Source organism: Hydra vulgaris, chromosome 06, assembly GCF_038396675.1.
Source record: "Hydra vulgaris chromosome 06, alternate assembly HydraT2T_AEP".
In the NCBI taxonomy this organism is placed as follows: domain Eukaryota; kingdom Metazoa; phylum Cnidaria; class Hydrozoa; order Anthoathecata; family Hydridae; genus Hydra; species Hydra vulgaris.
This window is the reverse complement of record NC_088925.1, coordinates 50,582,501-50,600,000: the sequence shown is the minus strand read 5'-3', so window position 1 is coordinate 50,600,000 and position 17,500 is coordinate 50,582,501. Positions and strand designations below refer to the sequence as shown.

The 17,500-nt window shown below is 25.6% G+C and overlaps 1 protein-coding gene across 1 annotated transcript in view; it reads right to left on the bottom strand.

The window, feature by feature from the left end:
- The window catches only part of LOC100210864 (DNA-dependent protein kinase catalytic subunit), a 203,249-nt gene that overhangs the window by 133,616 nt on the left and 52,133 nt on the right, over positions 1 to 17,500 (bottom strand). The window contains exons 26-36 of the mRNA XM_065800401.1: positions 16,561 to 16,720; positions 16,382 to 16,479; positions 16,031 to 16,220; positions 15,671 to 15,816; positions 14,552 to 14,620; positions 9,328 to 9,435; positions 780 to 878; positions 579 to 706; positions 327 to 421; positions 117 to 219; positions 1 to 29 (exon numbers count right to left, since the gene is read on the bottom strand). The exon at positions 1 to 29 is cut by the window's left edge and continues 105 nt beyond it. Of these exons, the coding sequence (XP_065656473.1) occupies positions 1 to 29; positions 117 to 219; positions 327 to 421; positions 579 to 706; positions 780 to 878; positions 9,328 to 9,435; positions 14,552 to 14,620; positions 15,671 to 15,816; positions 16,031 to 16,220; positions 16,382 to 16,479; positions 16,561 to 16,720 (1,225 nt within the window). The remainder of the gene's footprint in view (positions 30 to 116; positions 220 to 326; positions 422 to 578; positions 707 to 779; positions 879 to 9,327; positions 9,436 to 14,551; positions 14,621 to 15,670; positions 15,817 to 16,030; positions 16,221 to 16,381; positions 16,480 to 16,560; positions 16,721 to 17,500) is intronic.

Below are 17,500 nucleotides of genomic sequence, written 5' to 3'. Positions count from 1 at the left end.
GGTTAAAATCAGTGGTATCTTTAAATTGCCTTAAATTAATCAATAAAAGTAAATAAAATAAAAAACTTTTAGCTCAAAAAACTTTACAAAATTAGACAAAAGAAAACTTTAGATACGTTGGGTGACGCCTATTTTTGAAAGGTTTTAGCAATATATCACATTTCTTTTTAATAATCTTTTCCATGTGCTGCAAAGACAGTTCATATTGGTCAATGCTTCCTGAAAATATGAGATGAAAGCTCAATAAATTTCTAATGATAGATTTCAAAGTTAGAGTTCAAAACTAATTATGAAAAATACAATTTTTTAAGCATTTTTTGACATACCAAACGATTTTTCATCTTTATGTGAAAGTGATAGGCCATTTATATATACTATAAGTAACTCCAAGATAAATGTATTCACAAGAATTTCCTCCTCTCTAAAAATTAATACATTAATTCAAATAAATTTTTTTATATAACTTATATTTGTTGTATTTTACTTCTAGTGAAGCTTGTTTGTAAAAAAAAAGTTCTTAAAATACTTGAAAACAGTGTAACAACATAAATACCTAAAAACTGTAACAACATAAATACCTGAAAACAGTGTAACAATTGTTAAAAACAATAGCAGCAGATATTCTTTTATAAGGATTGGGATGGCAAGCTAAACTAATCATTCGCTTGAAAAGCCTTTTTGGATTTCCTGGATTTGATTCCATTTGCTAAAATGATAAAGAAAACACTTGCAAAAAAATAACTATTTCAATATTAAATTATGAAAAGTGTTAAAAAAACCTTTTCCGTTGTTTGCTTTATTGACCATGTCAGAAATTCTTTTACACATTTTGCACTGAAGTCTCTCACAGCACTATTATCAGGATCTGATACACCATCCTAAACATTATTATTAGGGTGTTGAAATTTTCGATATGTTCTCTTATTTAGCATGACTTTTTTAAATGTATGAAATTCATGAAATGAATCTCATCCATTTGTCTCATGAAATGAATTTCTCATCCATTCATTCATCTTTGATGATCATAAAAAGTAAAAGTTTTAAACTTTATTAAAAATTAGGCAATGTTTAGTGGTAGCAAATTTTTCAAGCTAAAAATAGTTTTTCAAATATTTGTAAACTTACTAAGAAGTTAGTTAGAATATTATATTAACCAATGTTTATCCTTCATCCTTGTTCATTCTTCCTAAAACTATTTGGAAAAAAGATTTGAAGAGATTTATTTTGCTCCATAGTTTTACCTAATGTTGTTGCTTTTTAGCCTTTTCATTTCTTTTTTTTTTTTTTTCCATTATAAATGGCACATCATCAACATATTCCAAATAAAGACAGATGCTGCAAGTCAAATAACTAACTCAATTCTAGCATTTTATAATAAAACAAATATACAAAACAATCAAACGAAAGAAAATAGCAGAAGAAATTTTGAGATTATTCAAAAAGGTAAAAAAATCTGCTGAAAATCAACTATACTAATAGAAACACAGACAAAAATATTCAAAATATTAATGAATTTAAGGACAAGCTTACAAAAACAATGAAGATCTGGCTTAGAAATGCCTTAGTTAACTGGTTAATGCAAAAGACAAACAGTTTCTCATCAGCATAACTGATATTAAGGCATCCACAATTTAGTAATAACCTTGTGGATAAATAAGTGCCATAACAAAAAGACTAATGGGTAAATAAAAATCATAAAGAAAAAGAACAACAATCAAATATGAGAATATATTCAAAAAATACCTTAATAGAGACAGAAAAAATTTGTCTTAGAGTTAAGAAAAGCTTAAAAATTGCCACAACAATGCTAGTATGCAAGCCATACCACTAAACTATACCAAAATTCTAAAATCATCCATAGCTCTAAAATCATCTATAGGAATAAAAAATCGATAAGATATAGTCTAGTTCCTGACAGTTGTTAGGAACTAGACGATATCTTATCGATTCTTTATTCCACTCAATAAATTGTGCTTTGTCTGGTGGTTTGTGCAGAGTCAACTTGAGCTACAGTACAACATACAGGTTTCAATGGCATATAATTGTTCTACAATGTAGTTTTCTTGTATTAGCCAATTAATTAGTTTTTGTTTAATGACCAATTATCAACATTTTTATAAACATCTTATGAAAATTTATACTTTTAGGTAGCCAAATAGTAAAACTTGTGCAAGTTCTTTTAGACAAGGTGCAAAAATGCATTGCAAACATAGTTGGACCTGCTCTTGCACTTCCAACCATTATCACGTTGTCGTAATGTTGCTTCTCTTTCTCTTTACAACAAATACTATAATGGGCACTGCTCTAAAGAGCTAGCGTCTATTGAGCCATCTACTAAAATTCATTCTCGCGTTACTTGCCATTCAATTAAGTCTCATCCTTTTTCTGTGACTGTTCCTAAGTGCTCCAAAAACTCTTATTCGTCTAGTTTTTTTCCTCAAACATCATTTCTTTGGAATTTGCTTCCTTCATCTAGCTTTCCTGATTTATATAATTTGCAATCCTTTAAGTTGTCTGTCAATCGTTATCTTGCTCTACAATCTTCATCTTTTCTCTTCCAGTAACTTCCAACTTTAATTAGTGGATGCTTGCAGCCTTGTTGGAAGCAAAGATGTTTAAAAAAAAAAAAAAAGTTCTAGATTATCATTATTGTTAGAAACCACCAGTTAACAAATTTCTCTAATATCAAGTGACTTAAAACTGGTTATATCTCAAAACAAAAATTTTTAGCTTAGGCAAGCAATTCAAATAGTGCAATATGCAATCATATTTGCAAAAGAATTGTATAAATAACATTTAGATTTTACTGCTTCACAATTTAATTTTGCCCCAGGGCCCCAATTCAGCTTGGAACAACCCTGTATGAAAGTATTTTCAACAATCACAAACATAGAATAAACAAAAAAACAAACAGAAAATTAATGAAATATATAAACGAAAGTTTAAGGTATAAAAAATTACTTAGATAGATGGTAAACAAAAAGCTAGGTGCCATGTAAAAGTTGTAATAGCACATGCTATTGTTATTAATTGAACATACAAAAACTAAAGATTGAAAAAATTAAATTGAATGAATAGATATATGGATTTTTAAATTATTAATCTACTAAATCAACTTTGAGTTGACTAGTAAAAAACCCATAGTCGATTAAATTGACTATTTGATTTTTCAAAGTTGACTAATTTCGACTTTAAACGGTTTATAGTCAATTTAGTTGAAATCAAATTAAATTTAACAAAAAATTTTTATGCTGCACACATGTAATGTTAATATTAACAAATAAAATTTTTTATTAAAAATAAAAAGCTTACTTTTGGTAAGAGATTTGTAAGCTAAAAATTGGAAGAGTTTAAATCAAAAAATTTCTAAATGACAACCTTTGATTTAATACTGCTACCACTGAACATTGTTAGGTTAAAGCCAAGTTTTTAGGTTTAAAGGGAACCTCATCAACAAAAAACTTAATATATATATATATATTTATATATATATATATATATATATATATATATATATATATATATATATATATATATATATATATATATATATATATATATATATATATATATATATATATATATATATATATAGAGAGAGAGAGAGAGAGAGAGAGAGAGAGAGAGAGAGAGAGAGTTGCAAAAAAAAAACCGTTTTTTTTTAATTGTGTTTTTTTTGTTTTTTTAGATTAAAAAAAATTATTTACTTTTATTTAATTTCTATTTTTATTATAAATATAATACAATATATAATAGTAACATGATATATGATAAATATATAGTACATCACTTGAAAAAATTATTTTTAATTAACAAAAGACTCTGTATTCTGGCTTTCTTCTTCATTAAGGTCTTCTATTGTAAAGTCAAATCCATATTCTTCAGAGTCACTTGATACCTCTGACTCTAAACTCTGTAAAGTACCATTGTCCAGAAAAAATTCTAGGCTTTGACTTGTTGATGATTCTGCATTATATTTTAGATTTTTGAGTTGTAAATTATGTGATATAAATACTAATTTTGAAGCTCTGTCATTTGTTAATCTATTCCGTTTTTGATTGTGGATCCAAGATTGTCTACTAAATGAACTTTCGACTGCAGCACTTGTTGGTGGAAGTAATAAAATTTTACTTGCAATATTGATAGTATTGGAGCACAAGAACAACATATTCCCTTCCACCAACTTACAGGAGATGAATGTTTTACTGAAGCCCATATAAAAGGTTTTGCCTTCGTTTGATCTATAGCCCTTCGTTTGATCTATAATCAGCTATCTCACCCAAAATTTTGTCATCACATTCTTTAATAGAAGAATCCATTTTTCCTAATTTATGTAGCGTTTCAATGGCATCAATCTAAAGAAGATGTTTTAAATAAGGCATCTTAATTCATTTTAAATATAATTTCCTTTTTTTTCAATTAATTTAAATGAGGATTAAATTCTGAAATACTCACCTTTTCATCTCCAGAGATATGACATCCTTTATAACGTGGATCCACTAAATTTGCAGCAAGATGAATGTTTTGAATGTGAAATTTCCTTCTTTTGGCAATTATTTCCATCATAGCATTTTCCTTGCTTTTTAGAATTGGACTGCAAAGGATATTGTCCTGAAAAGACTTTTCTAAATCTGAAAATGTTTTTGCAACAATGGAGAGACTTAATTTATCTCCTTCAACTGCTGCAATGGCTATGGCTATTGGTTTTAATAACTTGATAAACCCATCCACTTTATCCCAGAACACTTCTGACAACAATAGGTTTTGAATAGGCTTAGCAAGAGATTTTGCTTCATCGTCAATAGCTAATCCCCGTAGTGCTAATCTGTTGTTATGAAGACTTTTCATACAATGTATAATTGAATTATAATCTGAAGAATATATTTATTTATAATTAAATATTTATTTGCCTAATGTTATTTCCATACTAAGTATTATGATTTATAATGTAATATAAATTTTTTAAAAATTTATAATAATACTTTTTATGTTTTATTTTTTATGTTTTTATGTTTAATTTTATTATAAAATTAATTTTTAATAAACCTAGTTGTTACTGGAAGCTTTAGTGATTGTTGAATGATTTGTCCTGATTTCTGCTGATGTTGTTTTAACAAAACTGATAAAATTTGAGAGTTCTTTATCCCTTTTACCACCATTGTGCAATTTCTTTGGGAATCTGCTATTGATTTCAAGTTACTCGCATCAGTAAAAATTAAATTTAAGGTATGTGCCAGGCATCCATAAGGATATATGTGAGGAAATTCAGTAACTATTAGTTGCTATGCTTTTTTCATATTGGCTGCATTATCAGTACAAACACCAAGAACTTTCATAGGTCCAACATCGCATATTATTTTTTTAACTATGTTTGCCATATATTCGCCAGTATGACTTTCTGCGCCTAAATAAAGAGTTATACGTTTAATAATTATAATAAACTATAAAAATTTAAATATTTTTGAAAAACTTTACAACTTTGGAGAATTTAAAATAAAACTTGCTATCTGACAATTCTGAAGACATGATAACTAAAATTAATCTAAAAAGACTACCTGTTTCTATGCTGGTCCAAAATATAGGTTGAGGTACCGTTACAACAAAATTAATGATTCCTTCATTCCTGTAAATAGTAAAATCTATCTTTATTACTGATTTTTATTATTTATGAATTATACACATGAAGTTAGAATGCACCTAAATTATACATGTGTAGCTTACATTATTACATAATTTTGTTATACAACGTTTAAAAGTATCTAGGTATTGGATACTCCTATACTAGTGCACAAATCAGAACGTAGATAAATAGTCCTACTATTTTAAATCATATTTTCCTTGCCTGATATTGCTCCACCCATCACACAAAATTGCTACACTTAAAGCAGTTCCCACAAGTTCTTTAACGGTAGTTGAGGTTTCATTATAAACCCTTTCAAGTAGGGTATTAGACAACATATCACGGTTAGGTAATTTAAATGCAGGTCTCAATTTTGCAAAGCTGTCTATCCATAGTTTATTTTCAAAAACTCTTAATGAGCACCCAGTAACATAGACAGCGCGTGCTAAACCCATTTGCGATTCATCCTGTAAAAACATGAAATTTACAAAAATTGTTATTACAAAAATTACTTATGTACTAAATAAAGTTTGCTAAATATTTGAAAGTATTAAATATTCTAAATATAATTCTTACTATTTGTTCATTAGTCATTTTGTCCGAGAAAATGTAGGATGCAATTTTATTTTTCTGAGGTGTGAATGGAAATCTTGTTGAAGAATGCAATCGTTTCAAGGGAGGCTTATCTGAATTGGTTTTATTTGGCTTACAGTCTCCAAACTTAAGGGTTGTAGACCTACTTTGGTTTCCACAACAGCTTGGGGTTCGAAAGAAGGACTCAATTGGAATTTGCAATATAGCAGATGATAAACATATTTTTTCCTTTTTTTCCATACATTGAATAGGTAAGTTTTCAGGAATATCTTCTTCCATCATTAGTTCAGTTTGAACTTTCTTTTGTTTAAAAGGCATATCATTCAAATATTTGTTTTTTATTTGATCTCCACATTTCATACATTTTGCAATGTGCTCGGTCATTCGAGTGCCATTTTTTGATAGCTTTAAGCTGCAAAATTTGCATATAACTTGTTGAATTTTAGAACCTCCAGATTCTAAAGGTGCCTCATTAAACAATGTAGCTACAAAACGTTTCTTTCTGCCTGGCTTTTTTTTTTTTAGATTTCTTTTTTTTTTAAATAAATATAGACAATATTTTTAAAATTGTTTAATATTAAGTTTTTTTCATTAGTTATACAAACTTAGTTATTGTGTTATTTTTATTTACTTGAATACTTTTTAAATAAATAAAATTTTAGCTATCTAATTGCAATTTGAATAAACATTTGAAAAAAATGATTTAAATTTTCTAAACTCAAATGAATCCAAGATAAAAAAACTAATAAAAAACAAAATTAAATCTTCAAAATAAACCAAACTATTTAAATTTTAAATTCCAATAATTAAAACTAGTTAAAATTTCAATTTTAAACTCTGTTTAAAATTGAAATATATAAAATAAAGAAATAAACTACTAAAATTTTACAAAAGTAATAAACAAAAGTAAATAAAACATTAAAGTAAATTTTATATAACTGTTAGTTCATTTTTGTATTTTGCAATGCAGTGATATTTCATTCATTTTTATGAATGAAATAACACTGCTGAAATAACATTTTTATTTAATTCATTCAGTAGTGTTATACTTACAATTAACTAGTAGCTACTAGTATAGTTTTTTTGAGATATGTTAAAAAAATTACTTAATTTTTTTTTTTAATATTTAATACTTTTTTTTTTTTAAATATGCATTTTATTTAATAGAAAACATTCATATTTTGAAGGTTTAATGCCTCTGAAACTGTTTCAAGTATTATTAATACCTTAAATTTAATAAATACTAAAAAAATAAAAAATAAAAAAAACTATAAAAAACAGTTTTTAAGAAGAAAAAAACCGTTTTTTTTGGGTTGCAACTCTATAAATTTGTAAGAAATATTATATAGGGTAAAATACATTACATTTAATAAAAAACATGTATATTTTGAAGGTTTACTGACACTGTAACTTTTTAAAGGATAATTGATATATAAAATTTAATGGACACCTAAAAAAAACAAAAAAAACAATTAAAAACATGTTTCTAGGACAGGCCTGTTTTTTTTGCAAAAAAAACTTGTTTTTTATAAAAAAAACGTGCAGGTTTTTTTTGAGTTGCAACTCTATATATATATATATACATACATATATATATATATATATATATATATATATATATATATATATATATATATATATATATATATATATATATATGTATATATATATATATATATATATATATATATATATATATATATATATATATATATGTATATATATAGAACCCTTAGATGTCCGAAAGTTTTTTCGATATTTTGTTGACAAAAAGTAAAAATTAAAATGCAAGACCGGAATTTTTTTTTTTTAATAATGATAGACTGCCTGCCCCAACCAAACCCTCAGTCGATGTAGCAGCACTCCCTTGCGGGTCAGGCTATTTGTCAGTCGATGTAGCAGCACTCCCTTGCGAGTCAGGCTATTTGTCAGTCGATGTAGCAGCACTCCCTTGCGAGTCAGGCTATTTGTCAGTCGATGTAGCAGCACTCCCTTGCGAGTCAGGCTATAAGATAGTCGATGTAGCAACACTCCGCGCACGATTTACAGTAAAAAAAATAAAAATAAAAACATTTTATTAAAAAAAATAAAAATAAAAACATTTTATTAAAAAAAATAAAAATAAAAACATTGTTTATATTGTTAAAAACATTTAAAATGTTTTAAAAACATTCAGAATGTTTTTAAAAACATTCTGGTCAATTAAATTTGCGTTTTTGTGGTTTTTTTAAAAAACGATTAATTTGTAATTAAATTAATGGTTTTTACTTTCGTCCAACACGGAAATGCTGGACGAAAGTCAAAAGTAATTAAAAGTGACGTATGTGTTGGCGTAAGAATCACTTTTTTCCTTCCGCTCTTCCTAAAGCCAACAAACTATAGAACTATATATATATATATATATATATATATATATATATATATATATATATATATATATATATATATATATATATATATATATATATTTATAGCTAAAAATGCACTTTTAGATAACATATCTGACATCACACTAAAATAGCCTACTGCCAGGGGCTTCAGTACATACATTGGCTATCTTATAGCCTGCTGTCACAAAGGAGTGCCACTACATCTACTGAAGGTTTGGCATGGGGCAGCAATCTTTTTTTTTTTTTACTATTCTTTGTTATTTCTCCTTTTTCTGAAAACCTGTATGCTATAAAGACAGATCAAAAAACTAGTACAAACTAGTTATCTAATCACGCTATAGTATATATATCTATATATATATATATATATATATATATATATATATATATATATAATATATATATATATATATATATATATATATATATATACATGCATACATAGATACATAGATACATAGATACATAAATACATACATACATACACACATACATACATACATACATACATACATACACACATACATACATACATACATACATACATACATACATACATACATACATACATACATACATACATACATACATACATACATACATACATACATACATACATACATACATACATACATACATACAGTATAAAAAAGTTTTATGGCATGAAAAGTTGAAAAACACATACAAATATTTCATATAATCAAAAAAATGTAAGTAACATACAAGTATTGCATCCAATAAAACAAAAGTTTCAGGACTTTCATATTTTGATCTTCCTGTAAACCAATGTATAATTTGAAACAACAATGGACTGAAAAGTTGTTCAGATACCTATTTCAATAAATTACATACCAGATATTTATTTCAAAACAAAATATATTAACCGAAAAATAATTTTAAAAAAATTTTATAATAATATTATTAATAATATAAATAATTGTTTTATTAACATTATTTGTTAATATTTAAGAACCATTGTCCTTAAGAATCAAACAATTTTTAAGGAAAAAAACAACTGAATGTCACTAATTCTGCTCTTGATAATAGATGCTTTAATAAATACAAAATATTTTGGTCTAAATATTTGTTGTTTGAACATGGCGGTACTTTAAAAATCAAACAAACTTTAGTCAACTTGCTTACTCTGCATTATGTCATACTTTAAGAAGCTATAACTGGAATATTATTTATTTTAAAATGCTTTTTCAAATTATTTATAACAGCCAGCTACAAGTTTTACTAGAAAAATAAAAAATAAAAAGTTATTCGCTGTCTATAAATCATAGTCTAAAAGTAGAATAATTGTGAAAAAGTACGAACTTTAAGAAGCCATTACTATTGAAACCAACATAGCCACGCAGACTTTTTTATGCCATATGTTAGCTTGGGTCTAATCTTCCATTAGAAAAAATAATTGCGCTTGGTTGCATACATATCTCAAAAAATCAGCAGTTAAAAACATGTTTAAAAAAAAAATGTTCCAACTTTATACCGTTATAAAAACTGAAGCCAAAAGATTTGAAAAAAATATTAACTGAAAATATAGACTTTTTTATATGGCAATCTACACAAAAAATGTAGACTGCCATATAAATAAAAATTTACGTGCAATCTTAACTTACTCTAGAAAAATCAATTTGAAAAAAGATAAAATCTAGTTTTCTTTATAATATATACATAGATATATAATAAATTATATATCTAAATCTATGTAAAGAATTTTATATATAATAATATATAAAATACTTTACAATATCATATAAAAACTAGTATGTTAGTGGTAGAATAAATTGAATCAAAAATGTTCTACTTATTTCCTACAAAGAAGTATGCTATCTAAAATAATGTTAACTTTATCAAAGTTGCTTACAGTGATCATGGGTTGATTGGAATATTTGAAATAAAATTTGATCTTCCTCTTAGTTAAGGATTTGCTCTCTTACTGGTTATTTAAAACAGTTTTTGTCACATGCTAAGTATTCCATGCAAGTAACACTTACGCTATCCTTATTAATCTGAACAGTGAAACAAATTATTAAATTAAATAACTACATTAGAATAAAACAATGTTTAAACATTGTATTTCAGAAGACACCAAATAAAAAAATTTAACTATGTAACTATACTGCGGTACAATATGCTATTATGTTCTACAGCCACCCAATTGTCTCTCTTATAAGCAGCTAACTTATTGATAATAAAATGTACCTGTTAAACAAATGCACTGATAATAGAAACAATTCACTGATACTAAAAAGTATTAATGAATTCACAGATACAAAAAAAAAAGCATATATTAAAACCAGAGAGTTATCTGTTGTTGACATTTAAATATGTCAGTAATTTATTTTAAATACTGTTATAATATATTATATTATAACATTCACCTGTTCTTGTATTGCCATTCCAATTCATTTTCATTATCTTCATCGTTATTTTCAATATTTTTACCAGTTATCATAATTGTCTTTATTATTCAGTTCTTCTTTGTCAATTAGCTGATTGCTTGCTGTTTCTACCAGTTTTTTCAGTGATCCTTCTTTATACTTTTTGGCCTCAAAAATTTAAAAATCGAAAATTTAATCTGCTACAAAACAACATATTGGTGGGGATCTAAATCTTTACAAAGTAACTTCTCTGCCTAGCTGGACTCATTTTCTTACCTGTCTGTTTACCTTCCATGAAGTATTTATACAGCAAGGAACTTTGAGAATAAGAAAATTAAAATGTACTTCGTCCTGTTAATAAATGATGCACTACAACCACTCTCTTGACAGAAAATTAGATTGCGTAGCTGTCTGTCTTCTCTTGCTTTTGGCTTTTTAAAATTTTTTTGTGCATATTTGTTGACATTTATCTGTTGGACTATATGGAAAAAGGATTTAATAGTCAGATACAAATGTAATGCAACTATATAGTTGATCAACACCTTGCCCAATATCAAAGTCTCCACAATTTCATATGTTCAGCAAAATACTGTATTGAATGATACAAACTGACATTCTTGATAGCTTCACCTGATAACAATGATTCATCACCATTAATTCTTAATTATTTCTTACCAATAATAATCAGAAAAAAGAAAATGTGATAGCAAACAAAGTTTACTTTATTTTAAATTATTATTTAACTATTTATTATTTAAAGTTTAGTTTATTTGCAATGTGTTGATTTTCTTTGTTATTTTTCTAGCTAATTCATTGTGTTTTGATGAACATGAGCTTTTAATACAATTACACACTACTCAACGCAGGACAAAAGTACTGTAATTAGCAATTTATTTTTTGATTAGTTTCCTTAATAACAATACACAGAGGAAGCGTATTCCTCTGTGTATTGTTATTAAGGAAACTATTCCAAAACAATAATCAAGTAAATTTGGGGGTTAAATTTTACGATAATGCCAAGGATGTTGAATTTAGGGTAATTAATTTATAATATAATTTCCTCAATAGTATATAAAATAAAAATGTATATAAAATATACTTCTTTGTAAGCAATCAAAAACATGATGTCCTTAATATGTATCCTTATGAAATTTTATGATTTTTTTGATACTTTATTCATTTTTCAAACTGATTTTTTTAGAGACTAAGTTAAGATTGCACATAAACTTTTTTGTATATGGTAGATTACACTTTTATGAACATATTTCCAGTTAAGGTATTTTTAAAATATGGCTTTTTTTTTTGAAGTGGTTTTTGAAATTGGCTTCTTTTTTTAAAGCGGTCTAAAGTTGGAACAGTTTTTTCTAAAACGTGTTTAGAAAAAACGTGTTTTGAGATGCCAATGCAACCATGCGCAATTGTATTTTTTTAGATGAAGATTAAACCCACAGCTATGTTCTAATATAAACAAATTCTTGTTGCTAAGTTGGCTTTAATAGTTATGGCTTCCTAAAGTTCGTATTTTTCATAATTTTTTTACTTTTAGACTGTGATTTCTAGACAACGAAGAATTTTTTTCTTTTCTTTTTTTACAGTAAAACTTGTAGCTGGCTGTTATAAATAAGTTGACAAAATTTAAAAAAGTGCATGAAATTATAAAAGACTTAAAATTATAGGAAATGAGCTATATGAATTATGCAATCAAAATAAACTTTAAATGTAAATAACTTTTCTTAGCTCCAATCTCAACCAAGTTTTATAAAATACAACTACAATACAATACAAAACTTTATTTAGAGAGTATTAGCTGTGTCCAAAAAAAATTTTTGTTGTTTATAGTAATCTTTTAAAAACATTTGTATTTACAAATAAAAAAAACATTTCTATTTACAAATATTAAAGAAAAATAAATGATTTAAAAAAAAACAGATGTCAAATATCAATATTAATAACAAAATGTATATTATTTTAATATTGATCAATTTAAACACACAAATAAAACTGAAAACTAACTTAGTGATTTATAATCTCTAAATCTGTAAATATAATCTATAAATCACTAAGCATTAACTAAAAAATAACCTTAAAATAAATTTAATAAAAATTGCTACTTTTAGGTAATTTAAATCAAAACTGCAGTGTTAGCATTACAAAAGCATTACACACAAACACAACCATATATATATATATATATATATATATATATATATATATATATATATATATATATATATATATATATATATATATATATATATATATATATATATATATATATATATTTTTATATATATATATTTTTATATATATATATTTTTATATATATATATTTTTATATATATACATATATATATATACATATATCAGGCCTTGTTAAGAAGCGTTACGCAGCTCGCATTTTGCTTGCGAAAAGGCGATTTGCCTACGCGGTCAGCAGTTTTGCGCTACGCAAAAACTTAAATCTTTTAGAATATTTAAATTATCTTTTGATTAACGTTAACGTGACATTTATTCAGAAGAAATAAAGTCGTAAGTAAAAGCATTTAACCGCAATTGTAAAATAATAGATTTTTTTGTTAAAGAAACAGTTTGTTTCATAATTTTTTTTTTGTTATTAAAAATTAGTTAAAAAAAAAAAGTGTTTTAAGTTTTATCTTAAGGAATTAAATATATAAATTCCTTTTAAATATAAAAATTATTTTTAGTCATAATAAGTTTAAAAAATGCACGATTTATTTTGATGTAAATATTTTATTAATAAGATATTTTGTTTATTGTTAATTCAATAACGTAAAGTTTTAATGACGTTCATTTAATTTATGAAAATAAATTATGATCACGAATATGTTATCGGTAACTGATAAATAACAAAAAAAAACTTTATTGTTTAAAAACATTATTAAAAAGAGTTCACAAATTAAATAAGAAAAAATGTATTAACAGTTAATAAAATAACCAAAAACCAAATATAAAATCATAAGAAAATAAATAAACAAATATTTTACGTTTCATGAAAAAAATATTTTTTTCAAAATAAAAATTTAGTTCATATTTGAAAAAAATAATAAAAATGATTTTTTTAATAAGAACTTAGATTTTATTTGTAACTTTTGTTATAGTGAGAAAAAAACAAACAGTTTGTATGATTTTTAACGCGTTAATAAAATAACTTTAATTACAATGCGGTACTTGAAAAGACGCTAGTGACGCAATATAGCTTCTAACGATGCAAAATATATTTGCTGAGTTGAGTTACTTAGAAATGCGTTACGCGTTTTCGCTACGCAGCGAAATCTCGTAACAAGGCCTGATATATATATATATATATATATATATATATATATATATATATTTATATATATATATATATATATATATATATATATATATATATATATATATATATATATATATATATATATATATATATATATATGTATGTATGTATGTATGTATGTATGTATGTATGTATGTATGTATGTAATGTATGTATATATATATATATATATATATATATATATATATATATATATTAATGGAAGAGATTTTTTAAAAAAAACCTGCTCTTGGCTGCAAGAAAGTTTGATGAGTGCTGGAAAAATTTCCTTATACAAACGCTCCATAGATACCTAATTAAATAATTAGTACTTATATAAATCATTTATAACTAGGTACACTAAATAGAAATTTTTTATCTTTTTTATTTAAAAAAAAAAATTAAAACATCATCTTATAATTACTTTTATATCATCATGTCAAATTTGCTGACTTAAAACTGACAACTTTATCTAATAATAAGATTATAAAATATTTAAGGTAACCAGACTGAAGTAAAAAATTAAATGCAGTCTAAAATTACGAAATACCAAGTTCTTTTTTAGCTGGAAGTTTTGGTAGCTAGCGTTTAGTTTTGGTAGCTAGGACAATAGTATGAGTCGTAGCATTTTATTGAATATAATTTTTATGAACTGATCTATTGAGATTCTCTGGCTTGTGCTCAGTTTCTCTAATATATTAACTTTCTACATTAACTACCTTTCTGATAGTCTAAAAATCATCAATACTCTAAAGTGGCTCTACCTGCTGATACTGTATACTTTTTTTTGAAAAAAGGTCATCACTTTTAGATAATTTAAAATAGGCAGCTGATCTTAAATTTCTCTTTTGTGACAGTTGTGGCTTGCAGTGGCTGATGAATTTTAACCCAAACAAAACTTATTTATTTAATAGCCATCGCAATATTGTTGATATTCATATATTGATAAATATTCTTATATTGATAAATAGCAAGTCAGTAAGAGTAACTGAATCAACTCAAAGTCAAAGTGAAATCAAAGAAAAAGTTTAATGAGTCCACAACAATATGTCTTTTTAAGTTATCCTTTACTACTGACCTCTCGTTGAGTCAGCAGTAAAGGGTAATTTTAGTCATTATTACGAATATAAAAGAAAACTGATCCTGAAATGAATACCTGAATAATACCTTACATAACAAATGTTTTTATTCATATAAGAAAGCTTTAATTACCTTAATTTTATAGCTTTTGCAAGAATCAGTGATGAAAAAAGTCTACTGGTATAAGACCAGTTATAAATAGTTTTTAGAATAAAGCAGTATAAAACAGCAGTATGAATCTTAAGAATAAATTTATTACTACATAAATAAAATAGAAAAAAACCGTTTGTGAAGTTCGTTTTCCTTGTTGCTGAGACTCTATACCAAGCATAAATATAACCAATCCATGCAAAAGCTCACTTGAAACTACTTTGATTTGTCTGTTGCTTGAGTACAATGCAAGCTCCACAACACGAGGAACAAACATATCTTAAATAAAGTAAAAAAATATCTCGACTTGAGAATATATTTCCACAAGTAAAAAAAAACATTTTTACGATAAGAAAAAATACTTATTGCTGAATATATTTATATACTTTAAAATATTCATTTCTACTATTTTATATAAACTTGTGTACTTATATTTCTACATATATACACTTTGATCTACTTATATTTCTACATATATACACCAAGTTGGTACCTAGATAAATTGTTGGTTTCATATCACGAAATGGAAGGGCAAATGGCAAATGCTGATTGGTGTCCCAAACTATATGTTTACTAAATTTTGCAGCATTCTGCAAAATACCAATGCTTAATCTTCCGCCCAAGCATCCAAGAAACTTAACAATACGCAACTCCAGGTTAAACAAAGGGGATTCTGACAAATCCTTGTAAATAACAACTTTTTTTTTAAACTCTTATTACCTATTTAAAAGCAACTATTATAAAACAAAAAACAAAAAATTACTAAGAATTGCACAATACTCTTGAGCAAGAAGTTTATTCTAGTTTAATTTATAGTAAATTTATCAAAATTAATAAAATTTACTTTTGGTGACATTGCTAAAGCTTTAAGATATCGAATAGGAACTCTTTTAATTTTTCTTTCACTTTTTGTTAAAGTAACATGCTCTGTGTAACTATCATCTATCATGAGGAAAATATATTCATTATTTCACTATGAAAAATTCTAAATTGTTGTTCTAAAAAAGTAAAAGTAAATTTCACCTTCTTTGAATATAGGTTGTATGTAATCGTTAAAATATGGAAGAACTAATGTCACTATACTCTCCATATCTGATTCATTTAACTTCTTTTGAAGTCGATCAAGTGTATCCAAACATAAATCTGCAATTTCATAATGAGATAAACCAAGTTGAAGCGCCACCTTAACATAATTAAAAACAATTAAAATATAAATAGTAAATATTGTAGTAAGCAGTAAATATTGTTAAATACTAGTAAATATTAGAAGCAGTATTTGTTACAACAAAAGTAAAAATGGACACAAAACAAAAAAAAATTGAACACTAAATGTAGATTATCCAATTATAGTTAGTATTTGTGAAGAGATCTTTAGGAGAAGATCAAGCAACCTCACTTAAGGGAATTTTGAGCTGTTGTAAACTTGGAACCTATTAAGTCTTGCTTTGAAGCTGTTAACAGAGACAGAGTAGATTACATTATTTGGTAGGGTGTTCCATGAGTTGGTAATACAGTAACAATTGAAAAGAGCAAATAGTTGCTGTGTTTTTCTAAGTGAATAGTTCTTGGTGGAATTAATAAAAAGGAAACAGTTAACTATGCTATAAGTTATATATGAATAGTTAACTATGCTATATAAGTTACTCCCAACCTTAAACTTTTTAATTAACATTTTTTAATACTTTTTCTAATTAATTTTATTTCTAATTAATATTTTTTATACAAGAGATTTTTATACTTAGATGTGAGGTTGTACATTTGAACTTATAGCTTAATTTTTTCAGTTTTTTTGATACCTTCCTGGCTCCATGCTGTATTCTCACAATAATTTGCTTGTCTTCTATTAAATGTTCCAAGCTAGCGTTGCCTACTTATGTAGAAGGCACAAGTAAAACACAGATGGAGTAGAATTCTACAGAAAAGCATTATGACATTAAAAAGTGTACTTTAAAAGACCAAGCAT